General features: G+C 38.5%; 1 protein-coding gene across 6 annotated transcripts in view; it reads right to left on the bottom strand.

The window, feature by feature from the left end:
* The window catches only part of PSPC1 (paraspeckle component 1), a 62,310-nt gene extending 47,686 nt beyond the window's left edge, over positions 1 to 14,624 (bottom strand). For 3 of the 6 annotated variants that reach the window (XR_014852797.1, XR_014852802.1, XM_085063476.1), the window contains exons 1-6: positions 14,137 to 14,624; positions 12,156 to 12,457; positions 9,491 to 9,586; positions 8,314 to 8,510; positions 4,154 to 4,238; positions 3,133 to 3,241 (exon numbers count right to left, since the gene is read on the bottom strand). Coding sequence is in view for 2 of the 6 variants with exons in the window: in XM_085063476.1 (XP_084919602.1) it covers positions 3,133 to 3,241; positions 4,154 to 4,238; positions 8,314 to 8,510; positions 9,491 to 9,586; positions 12,156 to 12,457; positions 14,137 to 14,523 (1,176 nt within the window). In the remaining 4 variants the exon portion in view is untranslated. The remainder of the gene's footprint in view (positions 1 to 3,132; positions 3,242 to 4,153; positions 4,239 to 8,313; positions 8,511 to 9,490; positions 9,587 to 12,155; positions 12,458 to 14,136) is intronic. The other 3 variants (XR_014852800.1, XR_014852798.1, XM_085063454.1) reach the window with 2 other exon arrangements.
* Positions 14,625 to 17,586: the final 2,962 nt, after the last annotated feature.

Raw genomic sequence — 17,586 nt, 5'->3', positions numbered from 1 at the left:
TTCACAGAAAATATTTTTATCATCTGCAACAAAATCAAGTAATGGGTAGCTGCATTTAACTTGATTACAAGATATTTTTTAAAGGTAACTATATTTTTTAAGAAACCAAGTTTAATGAGTTAGAGAAAATACACAGATAGAAACTTTCAACAGGAAAGCCTAATACTGCAGCCTTATATGAGAGGGTCCAATTCTGGTTGCCATTGCACTTACCATTTATCTTCCTGTTTTAGACTGACCAGTAAAAAGTGATAGGATTTAAGTGAAGAAAGCTTACTTTTCAAAGCTTTTAAGAAACAAAAACAAGGATTAGAAACAACTATTATTGCCCTACTAAATACATGGTTGGCAGAAGACTTTACTATGTTGTAAGTATTATGCCAAAAGAGTTTATCAAGACCTGATACGGTAAAAAATTACCCAACAGTATCAAAAAATGCAGTTCTTACCAAGAGTCAACTTTTGACCTTTGAAAATAGAGAATAACTTTCTCAGCATATGTACAGTAGTAATCTGAGAGTAGAAGTAAATACAAGATGGAATCTGCTCACAATAAACAAGTATTAATAAGAACAAATAAAACCAGATTAGTTGTATAAGAAATTCTAAGTTGAAATCAGACTTGATGTATCATTTCGCAATCTCCAGACAAGGTTTCATTTTTCTCTGCTGCAAAATGCAAAAGCTTTTTCAATTCCCATTCACACTACATAACTACAGTTATCTAAAAACACGTTTTAACTAGCATCTTAAAAATTATAGGCATGCTTACTCACATAGCTGCCCTGATTAGAAACTGTTGCTACAGAAAGTAAACACATCATATGCCATTTTGTTTCAATTTTTCCTCTTTTAAAGTTTAAAGAGCATTAGAAGCAAAACCTAAGTCAAGATATGACCAGAATACTGAAGACTAGTCTAAAGAATATATTTTTCTCATGTTGTATATCACACTTCAATTTCACATGATGTTTAAAAAGCAACACCCGAACTTCTATATTCCTTTATATATAACTTAAAACACTTCTGGTAGGGCTGCTACTGTAAAACTATATCTATATATTCTTGCAGCATATTAATTAGTTCCAGATGAACACACAATTCCAGTCATGCAAGAGAGTGGGAAAACTACACTCTACCAAAGCAGTCTTCCACCTTTTACCTTCCAAAAAATTCGATGTATAAAAGTCATAAGAATTATGCACAGTGACTGAAGTGCTTTCTATTTGAACCATTCCTCTTGCCTTCTTATCCTACATTTTTGACAAGTCTAGCACACCAACTTTAATAGTTTCTATTCATATAGGGTTTGGAATTTAAAAATGTAGATAAGCAACAAGGTTGGACAAACTGTGGTAAGCAATTTAAGCATAGAGTTTAAATAGTATTACCTCAAGGCAGATGGAAGAACAAAACCAGTAAAGGCTGTGGTGGCCAACATTATCTAGTTTTCCCCAGCACTCCAAGCTGCAGAATACAGACCACAACTTCCTAACAGCAATGAAATCTGAGGGAGTTACTATCATCCCAGGGCTGTGGGTTGGCTCCCCAGCTTCCCATTACTGCAGCTCTCTGCAGGGATCTCACAGCTGAGCCAGGAGGTTTTGACAGGTAGCTTACAGGGTCAGAAAGTCAGGCAACCCCAAAAGATGCTGTCTTAAGATATTACAGTGAAATGAAATTTCACATTTGGCACTACAGAAGTCACAATCAGTAAGTACTACTTCTAAATTACATCAGACAACTGTTACATGCTGTTTACCCAAGTACGTTTAATAGTATCTGGAACACACTAAAGGACAATATGAGTTCTGGATTCTTGGTCTTCATCACCTTGAAGAAAAGACATGCTGAAAGCAGTTATCTTTTAGCGTGAGAGCACATATGGAAATAAATTACCATCTGCTTTTGGATGAGAGTCCCTCAAAACACAGTGAGCAAAATCAACTGATACCTGTCAGTAAAATCAAAGTAACTATTTTGCTTCCTCCCCATCTTTACTAAAAACACTAAGTGGCAGAGGAGGGGGAAAAATGTGTTGCTGAGAACAGGCAACCACTTATTTTCTAACATCTCTTAGAATGTCTCAGAACATACTTAATAAATTCTTCACAACCCCACAGAAAATTTTATGGTATGGAATGTAAAACAGGTTTTTCTTTCACAGGAAGTAGCTGAGAAACCAGCAGTTTGTTTTTGATTATGTATGAAGTTGCACCTGTGAAGGGGAGCAAAATCCCCTCATGCAGACTACAGTTGTTTTAATAATGTAAAAGAGTATTGTGTGACTTGCTTATTCATTGTTTCCTCACTAGGAATCGCTGTTAACAGTAAAAGGTATCCTACTCATGGGAAACTAAAGCATTTGCAACACAGTGTGCACTCATTTAACCGATTTGGTCAGTAGAAAAAAAAAGTCATACCCTTTTACCAAAAAAATTTAGAAGCTGACTCCTCTGATACCACCATTTTGTTAGTCTTGCAGGATGCGTCTTCAGAGGCAGAGCATACCTAAATTACTAATAGAATTAATCTACAGATTATAGCAGAGGACAAATTTTCCCCCACCTTTATAATCTTTCCAGTCTCCTTTAGAAATGATTTGGATGGTCTTGCCTAGTTTTACACAGGATCAAAATGGAGAGTGACTTTAGGCTCCATATGAAATTAACACTGCCTGTTTTGTTTCTGAAGTATATTATTCTTAGTAAGTTAAGCATAAACCAAAACCAGCAATTCAAGCAAGCTTAACAGCATGAATTGGTTTAAAATTTGAACCTTCAGGCAAACTAGGGCACTTCCTGATAGAAACATCAAGATGGGTGATTCCCATCACCTCCCACTTAAAAATTATTTTACTGAAACATTTCAATTTCCAAGTTAAAAAAATTATCTGAACACCTTCACTTAACGGAAGTGTTACATCACCAGCTTGTAGGAAAAATAACAGTGATGTCATTGTACAAGAGAATAACTACACTACTGAATATGTAGCAATTTCACTCAGAAGAATGATGAAATACTGAAGAACTCACAGCCAACAAGAAGATGGCAATTCAATAACTGGAACAAAAATAATATATTAAAAAATTTCTTTTCCTATTTGGACTTTCACCATGGAATTGTACTTACATTGTCCATGAAATTTGGCTTAAATCCTCCCTCCTGCTGTCGCCGTAATTCCTCCTGTTCCCTCTGGCGCAGCATCTCTTCTTCACGACGTCTGTGCTCTTCTTCATGTCTAGGATATTTTTAAAAATCATGTCAGCTCAGTCTCTTGACCTGTTCAGGCTTGCACTCAGTCTCAAGAGGTAAGATCAAGCATATAAACAAAACTGGTCATTAATTATTTTTTACATCTTTTAAAGCACTAATCTACTCAACTTGATGAGTTTGAGTACTTTTGAAGTTTTAGTTGTTTGGTTTTTTTTTTAACTGGAATACAAGTCATTTCAATACCAATACATTCTATACCTACTCTTCCAGCTATATACTGGTAAGCAAATTAAAATATTCCAGTCTTTAAGAAGCCACTATGGATTAAAACATTTCAATACTGCCAAAAGACACATTTTTAATTCTGAGATGTTTGTGCCGTTCTTCTTCTTGTCAACATTTACTGCGATATTTAACACAAAAAGTATAAATCAATATGATGATACTATGTCTATTTTCTTAAACTTTAGAAGAGGCATTAAAACAATTATTTCCATGAATCAGATCTTAAAAGAAAAATTTTTTGCAACATACTAGAATATCAAGTGAAAATACCTTCCAAAATCCCATGTCAGACTACAAGATTGCAATGCTATGATTCCATATGCAGATCACCTGCACATAAAACTTAGAAGCATGTTCCTATTTATCACAGCTATGCTTTGGTCACAACGTTAAAATAAATATAAAACAAAAAAATAGGCTAAGACACTTCTTTGCTATTTAGAAATCTCAGAAATTTACAACAAAACTAATAGAGCTGAAATAAGTGAAAAAAAATCAAGCAACACTTGAAACCACTCGTTTATATTAGCATTATACTACCAGAAACATCACACATTGTGCTTTTGTAAAGCAAATTTAGCTAACATATCAAAATTCATGCAGGCCTACAGTGGCTGCATGCCACACCTTTGCACAGTAGAAGGCAAAATACCTCAATTGTATCTGCTTGCGTTTTTGAAGCTCTTGGTTTCGAAGTTCTTCCAAACGCCTCAATTCTTCTTGACGACGCATGAGATCTAACAGGATTAAAATTTTATTTAAATATAAAAGATGTCAATCAATAATGTGGCAACACAAAAACTGTTACTACTGTCAGATTACAATTCTAACATTCCATTTTTTAAACAAATTTTTCAATGCATTTAACTAATCTCTTTTCATAAGAGCTAAGTCTAGTATCTGAAAAAACACTGGATATGAGGCTTACAAACACAGAAAGGCACAAAATGGGCAATGCCTCCAAAGCAGATTATGAAAACAGAAATCTTAAGTTCTCAAAGAAAAGGGAAAAAAAACCACCTCTCAATCCCTTAAATCACATCCTGGTTTTACATCTAGGACATGGCACCAATTTTCTCCCAATGCTGTGTAGTATGCTAAAGGCATACTACCAAGAAAACCACTTACAATACTTACAGACTTTTACACTCTCCACTACCTACTGCAGACCACCACACTGCACACACCAGAAAAAGTGCTATGAACTTCAGGTGCATGATGTCTGAACCTCCATGCAGATCTACCACAACCATGCTTACTGCAACTTACACCAGTCTTTTAACCCCACAAAAAAGCAACAGCCATAGCCTCTTAAGAAGCACTTAAAATGCTCTTATAAAGCAGAGCATAACTCATAGTAATTACTTTTGCTGACCAGTCACATTATTGATTTCTGCCTGGAAATTTATGCTTTCTCCAATGAATATTAATTCTACCATTTGTTAGAAAGCAGCTCTTTATTTTTTAACTTCATAGGATATTGGCCACATGATATTATTTATAGAAACCACAAGTAACATTTTACCACACCAGTCAATACATGCTTTTTATGCTTTAGTTCAACTTGTCTACACATTTTCCCTATGCATTTCTTCACTATACTAATTAAAATCTCTTTTTAGTTATGCAAATCACTTTTCTCAAACTTGCATCAGCATAAACTACCACAACTTAAAGTTTTAACTTAACATCCAAAAACTGCAATGGCCAATACATTTTTCCAAAATATCATGTATTTGTACTCTTTTTGAACAAAGCAGATTATCAGATTTTTACTCTCACAACATCTCTGTTGGCATTAGAAGTCCTTTCTCAAGCACATTTTGCAGGACTGCTTTTCCATTCTCTTCTGCAAAATTAACACATTTCACATTTTAACAGAATATGACTACATTGAAGATTCACTCAAATCACAAGTCTGAGGGCTGCTTCTTTCCAACTGTGATTGCCATAGAAGGCCTGGCCACTGGTGTCCTGATAGTTAGGGAGTGTCACAAGCACACTTTTTTTTGCTTTTTAAAAAACCTTTAGGTTATTTCAAAGTACAAGTGTATTCTTCTTTTAAAATGAAACTTTAGGTTGCTTCAGGGTATTACTGAGATCAATTAACCCGTTCTGTATGCAACACTGTCCACTGTGGAAAAAGATGTTTCCTTTTCAGTTCTTTGTTCTTTCAAATTTATGCAGCATTCCCCATTTCTTGTAGACACGGGCACAGGATTTCCTACTTTCTGTCTACCACTAATTGCTACAAATTTATCATTTACTGTGCTTTGCTCTTAAAGCATAGCACTCTACTTTTCTCAGTGTTCTCTTAATTTTTTTCCATAGCATAGTTGTGATTATGGCCTTTCCTGGAACTGTAAGTATTTCAAAAGTTCAACATAGCAAATTATGATCCAGTATCATTTGACAACTGCTAAATTGTGGCAGAAATCCTTACTAGGCCAGTTGAAAATACAGATATAGAGGTCCAAACTCTGCACAAGAGCCATTCATATTAAAAGACCTGCAATGATGGTAATTCTTGACTGACAGGCCCTTTCTCTGGACAGAAAAAAATCTGCACTAAAGCAGCTGTGGGAAAAAAAGAAAACAGAGAGCATTATTATTAGCCTCTGCACTTTCTTGTGCTTAAAAAGGGCAAGGTCTTCATTTTATCTTCAACCTTCTACACAACACAGAGCAGGAGGTGAAAGTGTTCTCTCACCTCAGAAGTTAATCCTACAAGCTGGCATATCAACTCCACAAAGACTTTTAAGCAATTTTACCTGCTGAATTTTTCAGGTTCTAAAGATGGAAAATAAATGCCAAGCTTCCATTTAACTGATTAAAAAGTTAAGCTTCTGGTTAAATTCAGTCATGTTTTCCAGTATTTTCATAATCTATTTAAGCATCATTATGAGAGAATATTTACAAATGTTTGATGCATACCACCAGTACATAGATCAGAAATACCATGCAATTTACTTACACATGGAAACACGTATTCTGCTTTACAAATTACTTCTGACTCACTCTGTCAAAATATGACACTTAAAAGTGAAAAATTACACATTTCAAAAGAATTAAATCTACCTTCAGCATTAATACCACACCACAAAAACCTGAGTACTTAAACCAACATGCTCTAGAGTTCAAGCCCTACTAGCTCTTGAGAAACAGTTTCAACACAACCTTCACCTGCAAGAGTATGTGGACCAGTAAGCTCATCCTTCCCGTCCTCTTTTTAGAAGATGACATGACATTTCATAATTTATTTCATATTTCATAATGACTGCTTCAATACATCTTTAAATTTGACTTTGTGTACAAATACATATTATTTGTAATGGTTACAAAAATATTAATTCTAGGTTCTGATGCCTTAGAAATTTCATTGCATCTTTCTACAGAATCCTGTGATGCAATCTCATTAATACAGTTAATATTCTTGGCATGGCAAGAACTTAGACCTACACTGTTCAGCGCAACGAGAGGCAGCTAATCTTTGAAAATAAATACAAGTGAAAAAAACCTTATTTTCATACATACTGAAGCTGAAGAGTTGAGAAGATTAAAACAGAAGGAATAGTTACTAATCCCTAGATCTTGGAAAATTGAATGTGGGCAGGTGACTAAAAAGAAACCTGATAATCTTAACAAAATTCTAAGTTATCTGGTACCAAAGAGGTACCCTGCTTACCAAACTGTGAGGGGAAAAAACCCTCCTCCCTAAACTAGAAAAATCCCACATTTCCTCACTGCAATAGCAGAATCAAATTCATTCATATTTTAATGGCTCTTTAACGGAAGGAATAATTCTCTCTTTTAGCATATGGAACTGTCACTTAACAGATATTCAAAAATAGTAACTTTTCCTTCATGCTGTCCTTAAAAGAAACCCTCATATCCAAAAACATACTCAAGATGTTTTACTACCAAGAGCTTTTCTTTCTTAATAAAGAGGCCACCATCATTTTGCCTCAGTTTAAAACATAATTAAGACATGAATTTAAGAAAAAGAAATCTCTAATCTTACCCTCAAGTACAGGCAACAGGTGAATAAATTCAAAGGAAATTAAAGAGCATGAATTCTAGAACTGGATCATTATCATTCTTAGATAAGTCAACAGCAGATTTAATCAACCTGTATCTTAAGCACTGAACCATCTTTACAAATCTCAGTCACACATAAACACAAAATTATAATTTTGTGTCTGATTACCAAGGGAGGGCTGTACTGTGTACTGAGCAGTGTTCTTGGATCATACTGACATGTACACTCCTCATCTGTAACATACACCTGTGCTTAGCAAGAAACTTAATGCTTCAACATTTTTTTCTTGGAAAATAAACCAAGAAAGAGTCGGCATTTCAAGTGCTGCAGTAACTATCTGGCATTTCAAAACAGTTTTCCATGTTATTACACTCTGTATAAGAGCTTATGCATTTTATGTTATTATATAGTTATGTTTTTATGTTATTACCTTCCTCATAAGACTTTATGCTCTGCACAAGACCTTATAAAAACAGCATGGTTCCACACTGGAAGGACATGTGCCTCTTCAAGGAAAACAAGCTAAGTAAACTTTTTCCTGAAAACAAATTTAGGAGGTGAAGAAAACAGACAATCACCTCTATCCATTTTTAATTAATTTCTGCAAATCAAGGAATATGTGCACAGAGAAGTATTACTTCCTTTTTCTCAGTTAAATGCATTTAATTAAATAGTGGCCAGCAAAATGTCCAAGTATACAGCTTAATATGCTACACAAAAAAGAAAAATCTGTGACAAAACAAATTTAATACTAGTAGATTATCTGGTTTTACCTTGCCTCATAAGCATTAGCTGATGCTCATGTCTAGCTGCCTCCATTTCTGCCTCTAGCTTCTCTTTGGCTTCTTTAATGTTCCTGTCAACCTGTTCACGCTGTTGCTTTTCCATCTCATCAAGAGCCTTCCACCGTGAAGCATACTCAAACTCAAATGTTCCAGGCTGAGCAAAGCGTGGAGGCTGTTCTCTTTCCCTAATAAAAATTTTGCAGTAAAAATGTACAGAAGGATACATTTAGATCAACAGCCAGAGAACATATAAACAATCACTTCAAGCGTAGATCTTTTTATCAATCTGTCAGATGACTACATTCTAAACCAGACAAAGCTTAATTCAGACATTAAGACAAGTAAAAAGACAATTTTTCAAAAATCATCCTAATATTCAATTTATTTTAAGATAAAAATTGGTATTTACATCAGTACAAAATACTAAGCTGCAACTCTAGATTAACTGTGCTCACCCGTCTAAAGCAAGCAGTCAATTCATAAAACCAATTATTTAAATAAATATCAAAGCTTACTACCCAGCTCAGAATATTAGCCAGAATCTGTAAATATTAAAATGTGCCCACATTTTGTTTCTAACACTAATATTGTACCTACCAGTGACCAATCTTTTTGAACTGGTGTTCTACAGTCTTACCAAAATAAAGATTTTAGATTCAAGAAAAATAAATGACAAATTACAATATTAAAAAATGGTATTTTCAGATTAGGAGACTGTCTCATGATCTAGATTCACTTTCTCATGTCATGCTCCAAGTTTCACCTGACCTGTGGAAGCTCCAAAAATTTACACTCCAGGGAAGCTGCAAACAGTAATGAAGCTATTCAGAGAACATAAAGATAGGTGGATATTCAAAATCTCTGCAGGATTAGACCACACCCCTAATCCATAAAACACTGTAGTTTGCTGGCAACAAGGTCCCACTGATTACAGCGCAGACCAAGAATCTCTCTACTACAGTAAATGCACAGACTGTTAAACCAACAAGCCAAGCCTGAATTTTACTATGATTAAGAAATTTTTAATCCTTTGACACAAAACAGTACAACACACAAAGCACTACTTCCTGCTACACAAACTCAAAAGTAAAAATTAGAGTATATTTACAAAGGTAAGTAAGTACATAAATCATTGTTTTATATAATAAAGTTAACCACAACTTACTTGTGGTACTGTTGTGTTTTTTGCATTAGCTTCTCTGGGAGTCCATCCTCATCATCAAATTGCTCCATTGGTTCTACAACAACAGGTCGAGGTGTTCTGGAAAACATTTTTGATTTAATAACTGAATCACTGAGGAAGCAGTTACAACTTATTTTAGCATTTTGAAGAAACACTCCTGAAAGGTAATATGTAATTCCTATGTCTTGTCTTAAATCGCAGAATTCCAATGAATCCTGATTTTAAGAATTACCTTTGGAAAATAATTGTTTCTATGCCCAAACCCAGCTATTCCGCCTAGAAACAACAACTTACTTGACACAGTTCTGTTTGGTTTTTTAAAATACCAAAACCATCTACTAATAATTACAAAATGTTTAGGAAGAAACTACCTTTTTGTTTTCATCAGAGAGGCACCACAGTGGCCATGATTGTATTGGGAAAGCAACAAATCCAAAACAGAGCAGTACAACCTATTCATATTTCTACTCACTTTTACAGCTTAGTTTTGCAAGTTAGTCTACAATTGAAAACAGCTTGATAATTTGGTATTAGTATTACAGTGATAATGAAAAAAACATTTCTGCGTAAGTTATTTAAAACCCATTCTTTGAACAACCACAGGCTCACAAACCAGAATCTTAATTTATCTCTGACAAAAGCTTCCTTGAAATGTAGTAACCAGAGGCAAGCATGAGCCAGTACTGCCAAAGAGAGTAGTGTAAGAACTCTAAATTGTGTAAAAAACTCTCTGCATCAATCCTGGGAGCAGAGTTTACAAAACACAGAGCACTAGAGACACCATTTTCAAAACACCAGCACTCATTTATTGTGTTCCATGCCTTTACTTCACTTTGCAGATCTTCCCCTACTGCCCTGGTCCCCCTCTGCAAAAAAACCAAAATTAAGCTAAACTAGAAAAAAAAAAAGACACCCCCGCCAATATATTTTACTCTGGGCATTATGTTTATGAAGTCTGGAATCACAGGGCACAACACAGCAACTGTTTCTTCTGACGCTATCTGCATAGCAGTTGCTGACAGCTCTGCTATTTAAATGCAATTGAACTGCGGTGCTAACAAGTTATTACTTAAAACAACAATGTTAAAACTCTAACGTTTTGAATGTCTAGTTTTGATACATTTATACAGGTAAGATTTTGTTCCATCAGGCAAAGAGTTTTCAGTTAAAAAAGGTAACATTTGAGGCTCTGAAGCAGGACATCAAAGTAGGTGGCAGCAGATTGATGCTAATTATATTTGCAACTGTGCATTAGGGAACATGTCACCTCACCTAAGCAAGAAAATTATCAAGTGCTTTTTATTCACTTAGGCCAATGGTTAGATGGTCAAGTCAACTGATCTATGCATCTGGTAAAACAACAATACCCTCCCCCCTCATATCCTAGCTTCTTTTTCCCTGCCACATCTCTCATGCTAAGAATAGCACTCATGTAACACTGAACTACATTATTTCCCTTGACTAGCTCACCACACTTCCATTCAATTACTAATGCCAAGAAACCCCAGGGAATAAGAACAAATTGCTGGCACCTCCTGATAACAGTAAAGATGTATTCAAATTAAATTCACTATGGAACTACCAAATCAGTTCAGTAGCACACAAGATTTAAGAAAGAAACCGGAGTTCCAGACCCCCTACTCACCTGCCATCTCCTCCTGGCAACATTTTCTCCTGCCTTATTTTCTGCTGGACCTGACATTAGCAAACACCTTCCTGGGCTTAAACAGACTGCAATGGACCCCCATATGAATGAATGCTTTTCTGTTGTTTTAGCAAGCACAAGTGGCTTATGGAAGCATCATGAAGTTCCCAAGCAGATAAAAGAACAGCACAGCCAGAGCAGGAAAAGAACTCCAAGTTACCCAATACAATAGCAGCGAATTTCCATGCTGTGAAACTACACCCTTGTTTTCCCAACGGGAGTCAGAAAAATAAAAAAACATAAATATCTATCATTTCACACAGTCTTTAAGAAAGCATTTGAAAATGTCACTTGTGACTGTGTTCAAGTACAGCAGTTAACAACTCTCTTTGGCAAGTAAAGAAATATGAGATGCAAGAGAAGAACTATTTACAAGCTTGCTTGTCCTTGAAATAGATTGTTTTCCAAACATCACTAGTATAAACCACTTCAGAATCTCAGTCTTCATTTTAAAACAACGAGAAAATCCTGCACTTACAAGCCACAGATAATTTTTAAAATAGGAACACTTTCTTTAGTCTACAGATATATAAGCAACGTCAGGCACTGTTTTGTTAAGAAACAAACGAATATTATTTGGTCACTTTGTTACTGGGATCAGGAAGAGTGCAATCAAAGAAAACAGTCTCAATAGAAAATACCTGCCTATATACAGACGGAAAATTAATATTACATATGGACAAGAAAAAATCCAAAATTTTGCTCTCAGACTCTCATATGGTAATATGAAATCTTATAAACAGTAAGCAGAGAAAGATGGTTTCCTTAAGAAAAAATCAAGAGTATTTGTGGTATTCATGTAAAACACCTTAATTTCCAACCTCATGGCTTTCAGAATTTGAAAACAAAATAAGAACTAGAGAATACCATGAATGCAATTTGTGTTTACATCGATAAATGGAAGATAAACTCACAAATTCGAACAAGAACATGTGAACTTACGTTGTTAGTAAGAATGCCCCATCACTGCATCTTTCTAGAGCTTTCCTCGCTGGAGGTTTTGCTGCAAACTCTACGAAACCTTTCCCTGTAGCTCTGCCACGATCATCTACTACAACAACCGCTCTTTCCACTGGCCCGAATTGCGAGAATGCTTGTTCCAGCAGCTCATTGGAAACCACAGGTGACAGATTCTTCACAGTTAAGGCAGCTCCATGTGTAGCAAATCGAATTCGAAGTGGTCTGCTCTTCAAAATAGTACCATCAAGTTCTGCCTTTGCTATTTCAGCCAGGGTCCTAGATTCCTTTATCAAGACATAAAATATTTCATATCTTTTATTTTCGAAGACTGCAGATATCACTTTTGTGTGTCCACCCCCGTGAAAAGCAGCAAAGTTGTTTTCCTTCACTTGTGCAACTGGCATCAAGATCATTCAACCTTTCTTCCCCCAATCAAAAAACCAAACGAAACCAACAACAACAAAACACGCAAAAAACAAACCAAAAAAGTCTCTGTCTTCTGATTAAAATAAAAATACGCATTCATTACCCCTTATGGTTTATTCTAAAAAACTACATATGCGCAGATTTTTTGCTGTACATTGGAGGACTTAAATTCTCATTATGATGGTGCTGCTCTATAAAGGTTTTGAGTAGAGCTGAAAACTTGATGCTTTTCACATTTACCCACTCAAATCTTTATGTTCTGCATCTTGAGATCCATGCAGCAGGAAATGGTATTGTCAAAGATTACACTACAGGATCTAAGGTGCTTTGGGTTGGGTTTTTGTTTTGCTTTTAAGTAAGTGAATATATCACACTTGCTCTCAATGGATGTCCAATTCAAATTACATCAACAAATGATGACATTACCTTCTTCGCTCATATATTCATTCTTTTTGCATTTATGGGCTTTTTGCACCCACATCCATGAGACAGAGTAAATCAACAACCACCTTTTTTCTCACTTCAAAAATCTTCACTAAGCTTGATACCTGCAATCCCTTACAGGGAATCCTTGTTTCTATCTTTCTTCATAGTTCAACTGGCTAGGAAAGCTGTTGAAAATACATATATTTGTACATACATATATATATATATATATATATATATATATATATGTATATACTTACACATTGTCTAAACCTAACGGAAATGGGAAGTTCACATAAAAGCTCCACTTAATCTCTATTACACACAAAACTGAGTAACGAGATAAATATATCGCACTTCCTCCAGAAAATTGCTATTTCAGTCTGGGAAATTCTCAGGGTAAAAGATGCATGGCAGAATGCCACAAGCATTTTAAGATGACAACCAAAGAGAGGAAAAAAAGAAACCTAACCAGTAAAATATATAAAAAATCACGGCTAGACACCTAAAGCACTCTAAAGCTATTCCCAGAGTGATACAAATCGGTGCATCCCAAACAGAGCAATCGTGACAACGAATCCCGCACACTAAATTACCATTTAAATACAGTACCATAAACTTTTAGGATGATTCATTTTTTTGCGTGCTTAACGCGACCATGTATCACCCCTAAAAATCTAGTCTTATCTGGGCACAAGTAATTTAAACAACCCGCGGTCCGCAACCTTTGCCATTCCGTGATTTTATGTTCTATGTTCACCATGTGGGAGCAGCGGTATTTCGAAACAATCCTGTCCAGTCTTTAAAATTAACTGTATTAAGTGCCACGGGGCGAGGCGGGGACCGAAACGCCAGGGTCTGGGAGGGCTACTCTGAACGCACGGGTCTGGCTCGGATGTGTGGAGACGAACGGGGGAGGGGGAGAAGGAAGAAGGGGCGGGGGGACCAGCGCTAGCAGCGAGGAGGAAGAGAATGAGAGGCAGACGCTGCCTTTTTTTACAGCCGCCGAAAAGCAGGGGGAAGGGGGCGGGGGGCAAGGGACCGAAGCCTCCCGCTTTCGGAGACAGCCGCAGGGTGACGGGGCAGCCCCAGGGCCCGCCCGGATCCTCACCAGGCGGATAAAGCCGAAGCCACGGTCCCGATTGATGAAGACCTCGCTGGGCTCCCCGTAGCGCTCGAAAAGGCGCTTGAAATCCTCCTCGGTGATATCAGTAGGCAGATTCCCCACGAACAGTCGGCAGCGCTGCGTGTAGCTCTTTTCGCCAGGTTTGAGGAAGCTCTTGATATCGATGGTGAAGCCAACCTCCTGCTCCTCATCTCCGCCACCTTCTTTGCTCGGCGCCAGAGCCATGGCCGCCGCCGCCTCACTCTCCGCTTCTAGGCCGCGCAATCCTTTCAGGTTGCCGCCGCCGCCGCCGCCACCCCCCACCATGCCCAGCGGCGCCGCTGGGGAACTGTTTTCGATCCGCACTTGCTTCAAGTTCCTATTCGCGGCCATATCCGCTCCTTCCTCGCCGGTACTCCGTCGGGGGACGCGGAACCCTGCCCAGCAGCCACCGCCTCCGAGCCTGAGCCAGTTCAAAATGGCGCCGCCGCCAGCCCCGGCGCGTTGCGCCGTCCCCGCGGGAAGCTCCGCCCCGGCCCCGCTCCCCTCCCCGCCGCTCGCCCTCAGCTCCGGCTCACCGGCGAGCCTGCCCCGGGCCTGGGGGATCCGGCTTTCCGCCCTGGAGACAGATAGGCGCCGGCGGCTGCGCTGCCTGAGGGGCAGCCGCGTTGTATGAGCGCGTGGAGCGCCTCGCTGGGGTTTCTCCCGAGGTAAAGGCTAGGAGGTGTCTGGGCGCTGCGGGGAGGGAGGCAGGCGTGACACGAGAGACACTGAGGCGGCTGCGGGGACAGCCGAGGGAATCACAGAACCACAGAATCAGTCAGGCTGGAAAACACTTCTTGAGATGATCGAGTCCAACCTGTGGCTGAACACTGCCATGTCAGGTAGAGCATGGCACTGCGTGCTGCATCCAGTCTTTCCTTAAACACCTCCAGGGACGGTGACTCCACCTCCACCCTGGGCAGCCCATTCCGGTGTCTAATCACCACTTCTGTGAAGAGGCTTTTCCTGATGTCCAACCTAAACCTGCCCCAGTGCGGCTTGAGGCAATGGCCTCTTGTCCTGTCACCTGTTGCCTGGGAGAAGAGGCCAACCCCAACCCGGCTACACCATCCTCTCAGGTGGTTGTAGAGTGATAAGGTTTCCCCTGAGTCTCCTTTTCTCCAGCCTAAACAACCCCAGCTCCCTCAGCCACTCCTCACAGACCCTTCCCTACCTCCGTTGCCCTTCTCTGGACTCATTCCAGCATCTCGGTGTCATTCCTGAATTGAGGAGCCCAGAACTCAACGAGGCACTCGAGGTGTGGCCTCAGCAGTGCTGAGCGGATGGTCACTGCCCTGGTCCTGCTGGCCACACTGCTGGTCACACAGGCCGGGAAGGACTGTCTGGGCACTGTGCTGCAGCATGGGCAGACAGGGTAGAAAAAGCGTTCACCGAGGCCAATGTGGGGGACAAATCTGAGTGAAGCGAGGCCTTGTTACACTGCTCTCAGGACAATTTCTCACACACCAACAGCTTTCATTATATAGCGGATGACATTCTTCTGAGAGGTGTGAAGTCAAAAGTTTCCTTCCTTTCTTGTGGCAAAAGACTACGTATCTCACTCATCTGCTGCACAAGGCTGTGGTTTGCTCTCCTGCTGGATGCCCAGCTGCTTGGTTTGATTTGTGTGCTTCAACTAGCAGTACCAATAGTGTGGTTTCTCAGAATTATTTGTTTCATTAATACAACACTAGCACTGAAAACGTCCAGACTATCTTGTGAGGTTAATAGTTACTTCAGCTAGTGCATGGCATATACTGTTCTTCGGAAAAAGCAGTATCAAGTATGATATTCAAGAACAAATTAATTCTACAACAGGTTTGAATGAGTTGCTTGGAGGTTTCTTTGTCTATTATGGAATATTTTAAGTTCTTCTGTCTTTTTGTGCCACTTGAGGTACAACAAAGATCTCAGTCCCTTTCTTCCTATCTCTGAGCTTGTTCAAGGACCTTGAGAAGACAAGTTCCCAGCTTTATCAGTCCACCTCTTTCTGAAGCAGACTTGTGGGTGTAAAACATCAAGCTAAACACAGATTTTAACCTTTGAAATTCAGAAAATACGGATGATAGGGGAAGGATATCTACTCACAGCAAAGGCAGGAAGTCAGGCAGTGTAGGAACATGATGAAGGCATTAGAGTAGCAGTATAGGATCCCTAAAGCTTAAAAGTCTTGACTGTCCAAAGAACAATGGTTTGTAGTATATTTAGGATTCAATAATAAGTGTTGAAACAAAAAAGGAAACAAACTTACAACAAATCAATAACTTTCTAATCTGGGTAAGCATGAAAAGGGAGTGAAATATGTGTTAGAAATGATGTGACTATACCCTGTAGATATGCACTTATCAGTAGATGGGGAAAAGGAGATGCAAAGTAGTCTGGTTGTTTTTACCAATGTGGTGTAATAAAATTGTCATGGTTTTCAAATAGGGATTTCCAAATCAGGTTAGTAGTAAAAGCAGCAACCATTTAAATATATGACCACAATTTCCCATGTGGGAACAAAGGTCAATAGGAGGAGCAAGGAGTGTTTACAAATTCCATGCTATTCTTATTTTTCCTTAACTTCAGCAATATCTCAATAAAAATGATAGTTCAGTAAAATGGAACAACAAAATTCCACCTTCCAGAAGCAAGGAAATATATCTGAAAATATATATATACTTAATGTGCTCATGGATCCATACATTATCTTAATTAGTCAGATTCACAGTACAACTGTAATGCACCCACATGCAGTTCTTTTAGCATTTTTGAGAGGGAGCTATTTGCACATGCCCTACAGGCAAACATTTAAAGGTAACATACAAAAAGAACCTGATACTGCTGTGCTCAGTCACTTCCTCATCTTCATTTACACATCACTTCACAATTTACTCATTCATCAGAACAGCCCCAGACAGTTTATCTCCCGAAGTGCCCAGAGTCTAGGTGGCTTGGTGACTGCTACACCTTCCCATTGACACCAGTTAACCAAGAAATATTTTGAACGGAGAAAAAAGGGTCCCTTAAAGTTCTTGTTCCAATGTTTTCTTCCACTATGAATATCCACTGAAATCTTAATGGCTTGTCGCTGTTGAGCAGCTAGCAGAGTAATGAAAGCACCAGTTCTCAGTGGCAAGAAGGAATGACCTTTATTGTTTTGATTTCATCACATATATAGAGTATTCAAAAGTCACCCAGATTGGTCAGTCAGAAGCCTTCCCCCAGGCCTGATTGGCCAGGCCTGCACCACCCAAGTTCTGGGACACTGTTCCAATAACATCCAAACTTTATCTTTATTTATAAAACACAAGAAGAATTCTCATGGGAAAAGCCTGTGCTAGCCACAGCGGCTTACTAAACCCAATTCATATCATGGGTAAAGGGATAGCCTAGGCTGTTCGATCCACTCTTTATAAGTTTGGTATTGTT

Source organism: Lichenostomus cassidix, chromosome 1, assembly GCF_008360975.1.
Source record: "Lichenostomus cassidix isolate B80296 chromosome 1, HeHo_3.0, whole genome shotgun sequence".
Lineage (NCBI taxonomy): Eukaryota > Metazoa > Chordata > Aves > Passeriformes > Meliphagidae > Lichenostomus > Lichenostomus cassidix.
The sequence above is the reverse complement of the archived record's forward strand: the minus strand, read 5'-3'. Positions and strand labels throughout refer to the sequence as shown.